Here is a 14,079-nt window from a genome sequence, read left to right as displayed (position 1 = left end):
GACTTAATTAAGCTCTCAGTGTGTTAAATCGATGCATTTTAAATCTGTTGTAAACTATCCAAGGCTTAGAACAGCCAATCTTTCACCCAGCCATATTGCTTTCTTTTTGCCTGCTTGTAGGCATCATTAATAGCCATTTGTAGACTCCGTGTCATTTTTGAGCTTCATGCCAAGGGCATCGATGTCAGTGAAGGCAGTGTTTTCTGGGAAAGCGGTCGCTCGCCCCCGTGCGGCTGAGTGGTTGGCGCTAGCGCGGACCTCATGCTCCCCACAAGTGTGGTGACCTTGTGGTTTTGTTACTTCTTCCTGGTTTACCTCTGCTTCTACTACTGCTCTCAATTTTTCCGCAGCTTGCTAACTTCCGACAGAGAAAAACAAAAGGTGACTGTCCGAATTCGAAGAAAAAGACGGCGAAGAGGAAGGGTTCGGCTGTCCATGCGTCTGTCCAGGAGGAGGGTTCGGTAGCCACTCCCAACAGCGAGCTCCCCCAAGGAGGGGCGGTCTTTGAAAGCCCATCATGCAGCAACACCCTGGAGGGGACCAGAGGGGCATCTGCAGCTCAGGTAGACTTCCGTATCATTACATTAACGTGTTGTCTAGCTTTTTGTTGCCGTAGTAATGTACTAAAAGGGACCTTCTGATTTCGCCTTTCAAAAAACGGGGAGAGAGGGATTTTCGTTTTAAAAGGTGAGTAGATGGGTTTCCCGTGAATAGATGGCTCCTCCTTACAGCTGACTTTGTTTCTTACTGTGTGTGTCCTGGCGCTCCTGTGGACTTTGATGACTTTGTGGAGAAAGTCCTCTCCTTCCACCATTGTGTAACTTCTGGGAATTGAACCTAAGATGCTTGCTTGGTTTGTGTGGCAGCTGCTTTATCCACAAGCCTGGGGTTTTTTCTTTAATATGATGTTTGAAGAGTTTCCGGGCAGTTGTGTAAAAGAGGAATGTCAGTTTGGTGCTTTGGTAAGGGGACTGAGAGTGCTGTGGGTGTGGTGCATTCTGTTTGACATTCCTTCGTCTGCTTTTGAATGCACCGGTGTGATTGGGGAAGGGAGAAGGTGTGGCAAAAACTGTGTGTGTTGGAAAGAGCTGGTCTCTGGCTGCTTAGTTCTATGAATAGTGGGAGCACCCCACCCCCTGTGCCCCACCAGTGACTCCCTCACCTTCCTGACCCTGCAGACTACTCTTTTTTTTTTAAATGACTTTCTTGCTTATCTTATATATGAGTACACTGTCACTCTCTTCAGACACAGTAGAAAAGAGCATCGGATCCCTGTGAGCCTGGGTTGCTGGGAATTGAACTCGGGACCTCTAGAAGAGCAGTCAGTGCTCTTAACCACTGAGCCATTTCTCCAGCCCTGTAGACTACTCCTAATTGGACTTTCCCGGAACTCTTGTGCGGATTGTAAATAAGGCCTTGAAATCTTGAGGGCCCTTGATATGTGCAGCTGTGGTCAGGAAACTGAAATTTATCTTAACCAGAAAAGAATTTCAAGGGCAAAATTTCACTGAAAGTAATGGTATGTCTTGACTACCCTATCTGAGAAGAAAATATGATCGTTGTCAGTGTACCAGATGGGAGATCTACCTGCAAATTCGGGATTTTGTTTCTCTTGAAAGATGCCGGACGTTACTTTGGTGCCTGCCTCCTTGTGTTCTGGCAAGCTGGAGCTCTCTAGGGGTGCATGCTTGTGCCCGGCTTACCTTCTCTGCTCTGTGTTCTGTGGGCCTGGCTTGGCTGTTAGCTGCCATTCACTGTAATTTCCCCTTAGCATCTCTCAGTGGTCGAGAAACGAGAGGCCATGCCAACCGGCCCCTGCTTAGCTGGCTGGCTGTGCTGCTGTTTTGTGTGTCTCCTCAGGCTCTCTGAGGAGAAGCTCATAATGTATAGTTGTAGTGAGAATTTTGGTTTCATTATAAACACAGAAATGTTGTAAGAATGTTTTGATTTTAATCCCAAGTGTGGGATACGGGGCTGCTTCAGATTGTCTGCAGTAGCTGACTGTGATTTGCCTCGTGCTCTGGCAGGGCTGTGACTTGGCCAACTGCAGATAGTTTTTTTTTTTTTTTTTTTTTTTCTGGTTTTTTGAGACAGGGTTTCTCTATAGCCCTGGCTGTCCTGGAAGACCAGGCTGGCCTCGAACTCAGAAATTCGCCTGCCTCTGCCTCCCGAGTGCTGGGATTAAAGGCATGTGCCACCACGCCGGGCTTCTAGTCACCATTTTGTAACTTGATTTATTATGCTTTTCATTTTAGGATCTCGGGCCCCATCCCCATCCCATCTGGTTCCTTTCTAGTTGGCTTTCTTTAATAAAAACCTCTTTGTGGTTATTCTTTTTCCTTGGGAATATCTAAAATCTTTTTCTTTGCCAGGCGGCAGCACACACCTTTAATCCTTGTATTTCTAAGGCATAGGAAGGTGGATCTTTTTAAATTCAAGGTCAGCTTGGTAAACAGCCGTGGTTCTCTGCCTTCCGAATGCTGGGATCCTTGAATACAGTTTCTCGTGCTGTGCCGATCCCAACCATGCAGTTATTTCATTGCTGCTTCATAGCTATAATTTTGCTACTGTTATGAGTTGTAATGTAAATATCTGATATGCAGGATATCTGCTATGGGACTCCTGTGAAAGGGTCATTTGACCCCCAAAGGGAGCACAACCCACATGTTGAGAACTGGTTATCTACAGAATGAGTTCCAAGGACAGCCAGCCTTGGCTTCACAGCAAACACACACACATACACACACACACACAGCAAGAAAGGGAGTGGCACGGGGCGGGGGGTGGGGGGGCACATGTGTGTCATGACTCAGAGTGTGAAGGTCAGAGGACAACTTTTCAGGGGTCACTTCTTTCCTCTCACCCTCTTTGTGAGATAGTCTCTTATTTCTGCTGCAGTGCTATAGATGTGAGTTTACAGCAGACTCTCCAGTCACTGCCTCCCGCCTTGCCTGGGGAGTTGTTGGGATCCCAGACATGAGCTGCTACCTTTAGCTTTTCCCATAGGTTCCTGGGATAGGCACTCTTCCCCACCAAGCTGTCAGTGGTGCTGGCCCTCCTGGCTCCTCTTTTTACTTTAATACTGAGTCAGGACTTTGCTGTTACCCAGGCCGGCTTTGAACTTGTGATAGACCAGGTAGGCCTTGAGGTTACAACTCTCCTGCCTCAGCTAGGGTGCTAGGATTACAAGTGTGGCCCTGTGCTCCACTTTCTTTTTAATTTAAAGATTGAGTCTAGCTTTCTACCCTCTCCTGGTCCAAACTATGCAGCTCAGGGTGGCCTTGAACTCAGGATCCTCCTGTCTTTCCCTAGATTTCTGTCTTTCACGTACCATGTTCTCACAGTTTGCCTGTATTGTAGTGTGTATTAGTATTTCCCTCTGTTACATTTCATTGTAATGAAGTCCGCTTTCCACGTCAACAGATTCGAGCAAATGTCGACTGAAGTATTTGGGAATTCTCTAGGCTACATCCTTTGCTTTCCTTCTAGGAACAAGAAGACTGTGAACTGGATGTGACTGACCTGCAGGGACAGCAGCAGACACAGCCACCGCCACCCCAGGTGATTGGCAGGGCTCTCAGCCTTCACAGGGTCTTAACCAGTGCTCTACCAATTTTACCAGGGCACAGTGGGTCCTAAGTTGCTGGGGGGCAGGTGAGAGAGACTCATTCCAAAGTAGACAGGTCGGGGCGGTGGCTTGCCATCTCCTCCTTTGCCTTGATACTTCCGCCTTCTCTCTGTGAGTCCATTCCCCAAGCAAATGGAGGGTCACATGTGGACATGTGGGGCTGGGAGTCTGCCATGGCTATCGTGTGTGTGCTGTCAGTCATGCGGCAGCATAGAGCTGGGGTTGTACCTACCCCCTTGCTGTCAATTACATGCCAGCATAGAGACGGGGTGGCACCCTCTTAAGTTACAAGCACCTTTCTCTCCCTCATTCTTTTGCAATTTCTGCTTGGCGTTGCCCTTGCCATCCTGGTTTCTGACCTGGGTCTCATCAGGCCTGGCTCCTCTCTGCCTGCAGACAGCCCACAGCCTGGAGCTAGAAGCGCTGCGCTTGAGCCTGAACAACATGCACACAGCGCAGCTGGAGCTGACGCAGGCCAACCTGCAGAAGGAAAAGGAGACAGCGTTGACGGAGCTTCGGGAAATGCTCAATGGCCGGCGGGCACAGGAGCTGGCCCTGCTGCAAAGTCGGCAGCAGTGCGAACTGGAGCTGCTGCGAGAGCAGCACGCCCGCGAGAAGGAAGAGATGGCGCTCCGCAGCGGGCAAGAAGCAGGTACCAAGCAAAGACAGGCCGCGGACCGTGTGCTTGTGTTCCCACCTGTTCTTTTCTGGTTGTTGCTTAGCCTTTAACAGCTGAGTCATCTTTCCAGACCTCTTCCCCCTACTCCCAATCACACCATGCGCATGCACGCACGCACACATACACACACACACACACACACACATTAGCACACACACACATACACACACATTAGCACACACACACATACACACACACACACACACACACACACACACGCACAACTTGAAGCAGCCTGCTGATTTTCCAAATCACTTTTACTTAAGTACATGTTTTGCTTTTTTGTTCTTCTGTTCCTCAGAGGGAGGTGAGCCATCCAGTGGGCCTTCTGCGAGGGAAGGAAGCCATCCACTGGGTTCTCTCTGTTGGCAAGTCCTTACTAGTGTTCCAGCTTTGCCCCCTCTGCAAGTACAAGCAAACTTGACTGGGCCTATGTTGCTGGCTGGACAGTTCTTGAGTTGGCCTGGCTATTTATTCATCTTAGATATGGTCATATTGCAGGTCTGCGTGCTAGATCCAATACCTTCTTAGACTTCTGCCAGCTGTCCATAGAGCAGCCTTGGTGGACCGTCTGCTTTTACTTAGGTAGTTAGTATTTTCTAAGTATTGGTGTTTTGTCTGTATCTATGTCTAGTGCCTGTGGTGGTCAGAAGATGGCATTGTCCCTCCAGAGCTGCAGTTACAGATGGTTCTGCTACCATGTGGGTCCTGGGGTTGTACCCAGGTTGTCTAGAAGTTCTGGAGCCATCGAACTGTTGAGAGCCATCTCCTTAGCCCAGCATTTTCTGTTATATAAGTATCAGCTTTATTGAGAAGCAATTCCCCTGTCACATAGTCTCTGTGTATAAGCAGCATAGTTTGGTAGACTTAAGTTCTCTAGGTAGCTCCATAGCGGACACTGAGGACATTCATTACTTGGGAAGAGGCCTTGCTTTTCTTTTTCTTTTTCTTTTTTTTTAAAAGATTTATTTATTGTTATATGTAAATTCACTGTAGCTGTCTTCAGACACACCAGAAGAGGGTGTCAACCTCATTATGGGTGGTTGTGAGCCACCATGTGGTTGCTGGGATTTGAACTTGACCTTTGGAAGAGCAGTCAGTGCTCTTACCAGCTGAGCCATCTCGTCAGCCCCAAAGGGCTTGCTTTTCTACTTGTCTTCCCAACCAACATCCCTGTGACAAGTCTGTCTGTCTGTCTGTCTGTCTGTCTCTCTCTCTCTTTTCCTTTTGGCTTTTTGAGACAGGGTTTGTTTGTATAGCCCTGGTTGTAGGCTGGCCTCCAATTCACAGAGATCCACCTGACTCTGCCTCCCAGTGGGTGCTGGGATTAAAGGTGGGTGTCACCACTGCTCTCCCCCCATCACACCCCAGGGTTCCTCTGTGTAACAGCACTGGCTGTTCTGGAACTCTCTATATTGACTAGGCTGGCCTCGAACTCATAGAGATCCATCTGCCTCTACCTCCTATAAGTGCTGGGGTTAAAGAGTCCACCGGCAGGCCCCAGATGCATCTTTCTCTGCTGGAGAAAGCCTTCTCCCTTGCCTGGCTCTCCCCTCAGTGAGAAAGACCAGGTTTCTTTTCCCAGTGCTTTCTATGTGTCTTTTGGTACTTTGAAATCAAATAAATACATGTTTTTGTTTTCTTTTCTTGTCCAATATAAGCTCTCTCTCTCTTTAGTCTTCTATGCTTCCCATTCCACTTGCAGAGGCCCCCTTCCCTGGGGCCCCTGGTTAGGCTGCAGCCCTAGGGAAAGAAAGCAAAGGGCTCTCTTGTGCCCTGGGATGTAGTACATGGCTCGTTAATGATGGATCCCAGCCTTTCAGCTACCTTTCGACTTGTCTGCTGCTGCCTTGCCTGCCTCCTGCCTCCTGCCATTGCTTGCTTCTTCAGTCCTACCCTCTGTTGACCTTTCCATCCTGGGAAGTCCTGCTGGAACCCATCTTCTTGCCCTTCTCCCTGCTTGAGTTGGGAGCTCTTGTACCGTAGGACAGTTTCTTGTGTCTTAATATTAAGTAGCTTATCTTGGCCCTGGCCCAGTGGGCACATGAACTAAAGTGCACTGCAGTTCTCTTGTCTGAAAGTTCACGTAGGTTTGGAGGTGTTGGGACCCCAGCAGCTGATCTTGAGCTGTGCTCTTAGGAGAACCTGAGAGCCTGGAAATCTCAATATTCTTTCTTTTGATGTGAGTACGTTTCTTAACTTAAACTGGCCATCGTTTGGCTGTCTTGTCGTCCTGTGTGCATTGGCAACTTCCCACAAGTGGACAGTGGGTACTTGAGCTCCATTGTTTCCTGGGTAACGAGATTGTGTTGAAAGCTTAGATCCTGTGATCTGACCGACTTACATTTTGTCTTGCAGCTGAGCTGAAGGAGAAGTTACGGTCAGAAATGGAGAAAAACGCCCAGACGATCGAGGTGTGTGGTTGGTTGGAAATATAGTTCTGCACTCACTCCATTTTACATTCACATCCCACGGAGATCCCCCACCCCCACCACCACCATGATGCAGATAAAGTCAGTCCAGGGAACTGGAATGTGCTGGGAGGAAGTCAATTCTTGGTGGTCCGTGTCCTTCAGAGATTGGGTTGTACCACAATCTGCTTTTTCTTTGAAATTAGACCCTGAAGCAAGATTGGGAATCCGAAAGAGAGTTATGTTTGGAAAACCTCCGCCAGGAATTGTCGTTGAAGCATCAGTCGGAGATGGAGGGTTTGCAGAGCCAGTTTCAGAAGGAATTGTCAGAACAGAAGGTTGAATTGGAGAAGATTTTCCAGGCCAAACATGAGGCTGAAGGTGAGCCCTTGCCTAGAGCGAGCATATCTGGGGCACGGGGCACTGAGCGCCCGCTAGAGTCTGCAACCAGACTTGCCTGTTCCCGCCTTTGCTTCCAGCGCAAGCTGCTGAGGACAGACATACAAGGGCATGGGTGTTCATAGAGCCTTCTTGCACTGTCGGTTACTAAATTCCTCCTGCAGAAGGAGTTTGGAGGCTGCTCACTTTTGGGACCACAGATGTTAGGTAACATAGTGGTGATTCTTGTGAGTTGACTATGTCTGCGTGCCTCTTCTTTCCCGCTGTGGGAATAGGCTGGCTCCTGAGGCCATTGTTACACCCCCCTGTCAGGCAATCCTGGGTGTCCAGGATTGAAACATGGTGGGCACAAGATTCTGTGTGTAAATCGTGCATTTGTTGTGAAATGCTGATTAGCAACTACTACTGAAGTTTTCATAAACTAGGCAACCCCTGTGCTGCTTTCTAGTTTCCCTGAAGAACCTGGAGGCTCAACACCAGGCGGCCATCAAGAAGCTGCAAGAAGACCTGCAGTCAGAGCACTGCCAGTATTTACAAGATCTAGAGCAGAAATTCCGAGAAAAGGAAAAAGCAAAAGAGTTGGAGGTAGGCCCAAACATAACGTTGAGTCATTTGATTGTATGTGAGGATGGGGTATGTGTGTCTGCATTTCTGGGGTGGACAGGGTACCTGTGGATTCACAGGCACACCGTGGTTGGTGTCAGTGTCTTCCTCTATTGCAAGCCATCTTATTTCTTGAGACAGGATCTCGTACTGACCTGTGAGCTCACAGGTCGGCTAGACTGGCTGGCTGGCAAACCTTTGGAGTCTGATACTCCAGCGCTGGTGTCCGTCACAGACCTCCCGTTACACCCTGCCGATCTGAGCTCAGGTTCTCATGCTTGAGTAGCAAACCTTATCTACACCTAATTACTAGCTTTATTAGAGGAGTTCTGGAACAACTTGGAACACTATATATTTTGATGTCTGCTGAAACTTAAGTGCTGAGTTCTAAGAGACTTAGTTCTTGGTTCAAAGGCCTAGAGCAACAAGGCCAGGCCCATAAAGTAATGTTCAGTTTTTAAAAGAGATTTTTTTTTTTTCTGCACATACGTGTTTAGCCTGCATGTATGTCTGTGTGAGGGTGCAGATCCCCTAGATCTGGAGTTACAGATGGTTGTGAGCTGCTACATGGGTGCCGGGAATTGAACTCAGGTCCTCTGGAAGAGCGGCCAGTGCTCTTAACCATTGAGCCATCTCTCCAGCCCCCTACCCCCTTTTTGCTTTATTTTGTTGAGGCAGGGTTTCTCTGCCTGTCCTAGAACTCTGTAGACCAGGCTGTCTCTACCACTGAGCTGAATTCCCAACCCCTCAATATTTAATCTTGAATTCAGAAAATACGTTACTCTCTACACAGGTTCCTGAGACATTCATAAAAACTCTGGACACTAGGAACATGAGCACATACCCTCTGAGCATACATGGTTAAGCAAGAAGGTTCCAAACCAGGGTAACCAAAGCTGTGTCTGGTGCTTATGTATTCTAGACAGTTTTCCTAGTGAAATACTACAAGTCAGATGTGAATATGGGAAGGTCCTGCTCAGAGGCTTCAAGTGTTTTTATTACCCAACGTAAGAATCAAACTGTCAGGTCAAGAAATTAGGAAAAAGGGGCTGGAGAGATGGCTCAGCAGTTAAGAGCACTGGCTGCTCTTCCAGAGGTCTTGAGTTCAATTCCCAGCAGCCACATGGTGGCTCACAACCATCTGTAGTGGGATCAGATGCCCTTTTCTGGTGCGTCTGAAGACAGCTATAGTGTACTCATATACATAAAATAAATCTTAAAAAAGAAAAAAAAGAAAGTAGGGAGAATTGAGTCAGAAGCTGGAGTTAGTTCTGAGCAGAGAGTTACAGACCTGAGCAGAGGAAGTATTGAGTCCTAAGATCCACACACAGGAGGCCTGGCTGGCCTCCTGGTGTGCCAGGGCCTGTGCCCTCCTCTTGCAGAGGCCAGTCTTGTGTCAAACCTGTCCCGACCTCATGTCCTTTAGGTTCTCCACAAAAAAGAGCTTTGTGCACCTTTTGTTCCGGTGCCTGTAAGCAGGGCAGGCTCACCTCACAGTCACTGCCACTCTTGCTGCAAACTGGAGCCCACAAAGGCCTTGTCTCTCCATGACTGCCCACAGGCTGGGGCCCACGAGGAGATGCACGTGAGGGTGGTCCTTCAGCCCAGCCCTCCTGACCAGGTGTATAGCCCTGGACTGGGCCGCCCCACTGGCCATTGGCAGCATGTATCCTTGCTCAGAGAGAGACAGAGAAATTGCCCTGAGAAAGAACTGGAGCACAGGTTCCTGAAAAGAAGACCATAAACCAGACTGTGTGCAGGCAATACTCATTTAAAAAATGTTAAAAGTTTGAATTAAAGTATATCATTTCCTCCCTTCCCTTTCCTCCATCTGAGCCCACCCATGTCCTCCAAGCCCACACTCTTCAAATTTATGGCTCCTTTTCTCTGGTGGTTGTTGTACGTGTGCATATTTATTTCATTATTTATTTGTTTGTTTAATATATATGAGCGCTCTGCTGCATGTACGCCTGCATGCCAAAAGAGGGCATCAGATCCCTTTATATAGATGGTCATGAGCCATGTGGGTGCTGGGAATTGAACTCAGGACCTTTGGAAGATCAGCCAGTGCTTGTATCCTCTGAGCTATCTCTCCAGTCCCACATATATATTTTATATATACATAAATGTATAGCTACAACCTACTGAGTCCGTTTAGTGTTGCTTGTATGTGTATTATTTCAGGGCTGACAGCCTGATATTGAATAACTAATTAAGGGGCTCAGCCTTGGGGAGCACTAACTCTAAGGCTCTCAGCAGTCCTTAGTTGCCTGCAGTTCTTTGTCTAGTAGTGTGGCCCTTGGAGGCTTCCCCATCCATGCCTGTTAGCCTTGTTGTTGGGATCTTGTGTAGACTGTCACATTATGGAGACACTTTAAGGGGAGCATCCCTGTCATTTCTAAGACATAATTTCACAGCAGACTTCCTGGTTTCCTGGGCTTACTCTCTTTCTGTCTCTTCTGCAATATCCTCTGAGCCGTAGGAGTAGGCGATGTGTTATAGATGCATCGATTAGTGCTGAGTATCGCAAACCTTAGTCATCCGTATCTTTCCCACTTGTGGTTTTTTGTGATGATGTCTGCTGCAAGGAGAAGCTTTTTTGATGGTGGGAGTGAGAGTTACACTTAGCTGTGGATATAAGGGTGAGTATTTGGAAGGCAGTTAGGGATCATGCTGGTCTAGTAACGTGGTAGTAGATTGCCCTCTAAACTCCATGGCCTCACTAGCCCCAGGTAGCTGGTTTCTAGTACCAGACATGTTTTCCCTCCCTATGTTCAATTAGGGAGCTGTTGGTTACTGCTAGGTGTGGCTATAAGGTGGTTCTGGAGGCCTTTGTGTGGAAACTAGAGGTGCCTGTCAGCCTGAATCAGGGCTTCACCTTGGCTTTGGTCCTGGTGACATCCTCTTCCCAACACGTGCAGCTTTCTTCTACAAGCTGTTCTCGGTAATTGTGTGAGCTCTTTGCAATGGGGTGTTCTGATGTATCAAAAGGTTAGAAGGAGCCCACTTCAGTAACGTGAAATGAGGGAGGTTCTTTATTTTGTGAATGGTAGTTAGTGTGGTTTATGCTGTTTCTGAGAGTCCTCCAGATAAACATGGAGTGGACCTGTTGTAAGGTTTGACCTGGAGTTGCATGAGTAGTGTCAGAGTGACCGAGTCCTATTCTACGTGGGGACCCATGGTTTCACAGTGAGCACACACGGGGCAGATGGTATAGAGACATATAGCTATAGTTCAGGTCTCAGGCAGGGAGGAGGCATGCGGCTCGCAGGCATGGCTGCACGGTTGAAGCTGCACTGTGAACAAAGTCACTTCAGTTTTTTTTATTATTTTAATGCTTATTTTTGAGAGAGTAATTGCTGTGTTGTCCAGTCTGGCCTCATAGGGCTGAGCTCAAGAGATTTTTCTGCCTCAGACTCTAGTAGCTAGGACGACTGTTGATTTTTGAAGGCCCCTTGGCCTTGCTTGGTGGAGGCTGTTCACACTGCTTTGTTTGGGTTGTTGTTTCGCTGCCCTTCGTGCTGCAGGCCGAGGAGCTGAGCTCTTACTCTGTGGGCTTCATGCCTCCTTTTGAGATGTGACTCCCTGAGGCGGCTTACAGTACAGAGCCACACATGGGCCACCGCCTCCCGGCTCCTGTGGTTCTAATGGAAACATTTTCTTCTTCTTCGCAGTTAGAGACCCTTCAGGCATCCTATGAAGACCTAAAGGCACAGTCCCAAGAAGAGATCAGACTCCTTTGGTCCCAGCTTGAGTCTATGAAAACCAACAGAGAGGAACTGAATGGTGAGGACTTCTGTGGGATGTTTGATCCTTCAGGGCTAAGCTGTGCAGACTGGTGTGTTTGTGTGTTTGTGTGTTTGTTTGTGGATTTTGAGGTGGCATATTGGAACCTGTTGGCCTTGTACATTCTTTTTTTTTTTAACTTTTTAATTGATTAGTTTTGACTTTTATATCATGTACCTCAGTTCTACTCATCTCCCCAACCTCTCCTATCCACCATTCACCCTTGCAACCTGCTCCCCAAAATAAAACACACACACACACACACACACACACACACACACACACACACACTAGAAGACATCTCATTGTGGAAGCTGTAGTGTGTCACAGTGTGTCCCACAGTATATCCCTCTGTCCACACCTCTTCACTTGCGAATGTTCATTGCCATGAGACATTGTCCCGATTCGAGATCTCTGGCTTCTGTGATGTCATCAATATTGGCTCCTCACTGGGACTCCTCCCAGTTATCCTGTTGTTAGCTTGTGTCATGGAGATCCAGCGGCTTTGGAATAGCAGGACCAGCCCTTTCACATGTCAGTTGTTCACAGAGGGTGTAGAGTTTTGGATGGGCCAACTCAGAGCCCTGGATCTAGGCCTGGGAGGTAGCTGAGCTAGTCAGCCCTCTGACTCTCCCTTATCTGCACCACCAGGACAAGCTCTCTAACACTGCTCCCGCTAGGTTAGCCCTCATGTCCTCATGTCCTCAGGGCTGGCTCACCTGCACCCAGGCCTCCAGAGCCAGCTCCACTGTGCTGCCCAGTCAGGGTACAGAGCCTGCTCTCCTAAGGGCTACAGCTGTGAGGGGCTGGGCTGGCTTTCCGGCTCTCATCCCTCAGGGATGGCTCACCCGAGCCTTTCCCATCGGGGTGGCTCCACTGTGTTGACCAGGAGAGGTGCACAGCTAACTCTGAGTGCTGCAGCCAGCAAGGGACTTGGCCAGTTCACCTGCTATCATGACTTCAGGGCCAGTTCTCCCACCTGCCACAGGTGGTGACGGGTGAGGGGGGAGGGCATTTCCTTCCCCCCATGCCACCTCTGGGCAGAGGAGTCTGAGGCTAGCTCTCTTGAGCTCTTGTGCTGTGGGTGGGGCACAGGGCCACTCTCCCGAGAGCTGCTGGGGTACTTACATGCTTCTCCCACTAAAGGGTCATGGGATCCAGTGCTGGCCCAGGCCTCTCACCTGGAGGAGCTGGAGCACCTGCGGTCGGGTTTCGCTCAGCAGCAGCAGCAAGAGCGAGCCCAGCACGAGTCTGAGCTGGAGCACCTGAGGGTCTATTTTGAGAAGAAGTTGAAGGATGCCGAGAAGACATACCAAGAAGACCTGACTGTGTTCCAGCAAAGGCTGCAGGAGGCAAGGGAGGATTCTCTGGAGTCTACAGAAATCAGGTAATGGAAACGTTCCCAGTTCAGTGGATTTCTGCCATGTGGGGACCTTGGGCTAAGTTCTGCACTTCTGTTTGTGATCTCACACTAAATGAAGTACAGCAGAGCTGGGTTTTTTATTTTTTGTTTTTTTCCTGTTTTCTGTTGTTGCCTTGGCTGGCCTGGAACTTACAGAGGTCCAGCTGCCTCTGACTCCCTAGGCCTGGTAATAAAGGTGTGAATCGCTATGTCAGTACCTCCTGGCTGGCCCTAGGACCCTGTGGTCAAATCTCCTTCCCCTGTGTTATGGTACTGGCTAAGCAGCATGGTGACCTAGCATCATCTGTTCCTTATGTAGATGCCTTACCTCTGTGTGGTCGGACAGGGACAGAGTGGGCCAGAAAAAGGTTCACTAAAGCTTTTTACTTTATTTAAAAACACCTTAAGTCTCTTTATTAATTTAGTGAACGATTGTTTTGTCTGCATGTATGTATGTGCATCACATGCTCTTGAAGTCAGAAGAAGCCATTGCCATCCCTGGAACTGGAGTTACAGATGGCTGTGAGCCACCCTTCCGTGCTGGGAATTGAACTTAGTTAGGTCCTTTCCAAGAGCAACTAGTGCTCTTAGCCACTGAGCCATCTCTCCAGCTCCAAAGATTTTGTTTTTATCGTATTTAATTTTGTCTGTTTTTGAGAAAGGGTCTCACTGTGTAGCTCTGGCTGTCTTGGAGCTCACTGTGTAGACCAGGCTGGCCTTGAACTCACAGATTCGATTGCCTGTGTGCCTCCTGAGTGCTGGAATTCAAGGTATGCAACCACCGTGGCCAGCACACTAAAGCTTTTATACATGTCTTCTCTCTAGTTCGTCCTGTGTGCTTCCGGAGGAGACATCTGGGAGAGAAGGAAAGGAGCCACCAGATCCACTTGATCTTCAGCTTGGGCAGCCGAAGGTGACAGGCTGTGTGGCTTTAATCTGAGGAGGTTGAGAGTCAATCGTCTTTAAGTTAGCAATTGGCCGTCTTTCACGTCATAGAGTGCGTTCTGTCCTTGTTGCCTCGTCCCTCGGGGAACTTGAAACACCTCTCTAACCTCACGTGTGTATCCAGGCTTGTTTAAGGAGTAAGGACCTCGTCTGAGGCTGTTGTATCCTCCCTTCCCTTAGGCCTGCTTGCTTGTTGTCCTGCTCATTCCCCAGCTGTCCTCGAGCC

At 48.6% G+C, this 14,079-nt stretch overlaps 1 protein-coding gene across 15 annotated transcripts in view; it reads left to right on the top strand.

Annotated features, from left to right (window-relative positions):
* The window catches only part of Pcnt (pericentrin (kendrin)), a 91,659-nt gene that overhangs the window by 2,207 nt on the left and 75,373 nt on the right, over nucleotides 1-14,079 (top strand). For 14 of the 15 annotated variants that reach the window (NM_001282992.1, NM_008787.3, XM_030244950.1 and 11 more), the window contains exons 2-10: nucleotides 351-563; nucleotides 3,490-3,561; nucleotides 4,025-4,280; nucleotides 6,666-6,721; nucleotides 6,925-7,099; nucleotides 7,566-7,702; nucleotides 11,395-11,506; nucleotides 12,653-12,893; nucleotides 13,734-13,821. In NM_001282992.1, the coding sequence (NP_001269921.1) occupies nucleotides 351-563; nucleotides 3,490-3,561; nucleotides 4,025-4,280; nucleotides 6,666-6,721; nucleotides 6,925-7,099; nucleotides 7,566-7,702; nucleotides 11,395-11,506; nucleotides 12,653-12,893; nucleotides 13,734-13,821 (1,350 nt within the window). The other variant, XM_017313844.2, reaches the window with a different exon arrangement.

The sequence above is a fragment of the Mus musculus genome, chromosome 10 (assembly GCF_000001635.26).
Source record: "Mus musculus strain C57BL/6J chromosome 10, GRCm38.p6 C57BL/6J".
Classification (NCBI taxonomy): Eukaryota; Metazoa; Chordata; class Mammalia; order Rodentia; family Muridae; genus Mus; species Mus musculus.
This window is presented reverse-complemented; position numbering and strand designations above follow the sequence as displayed.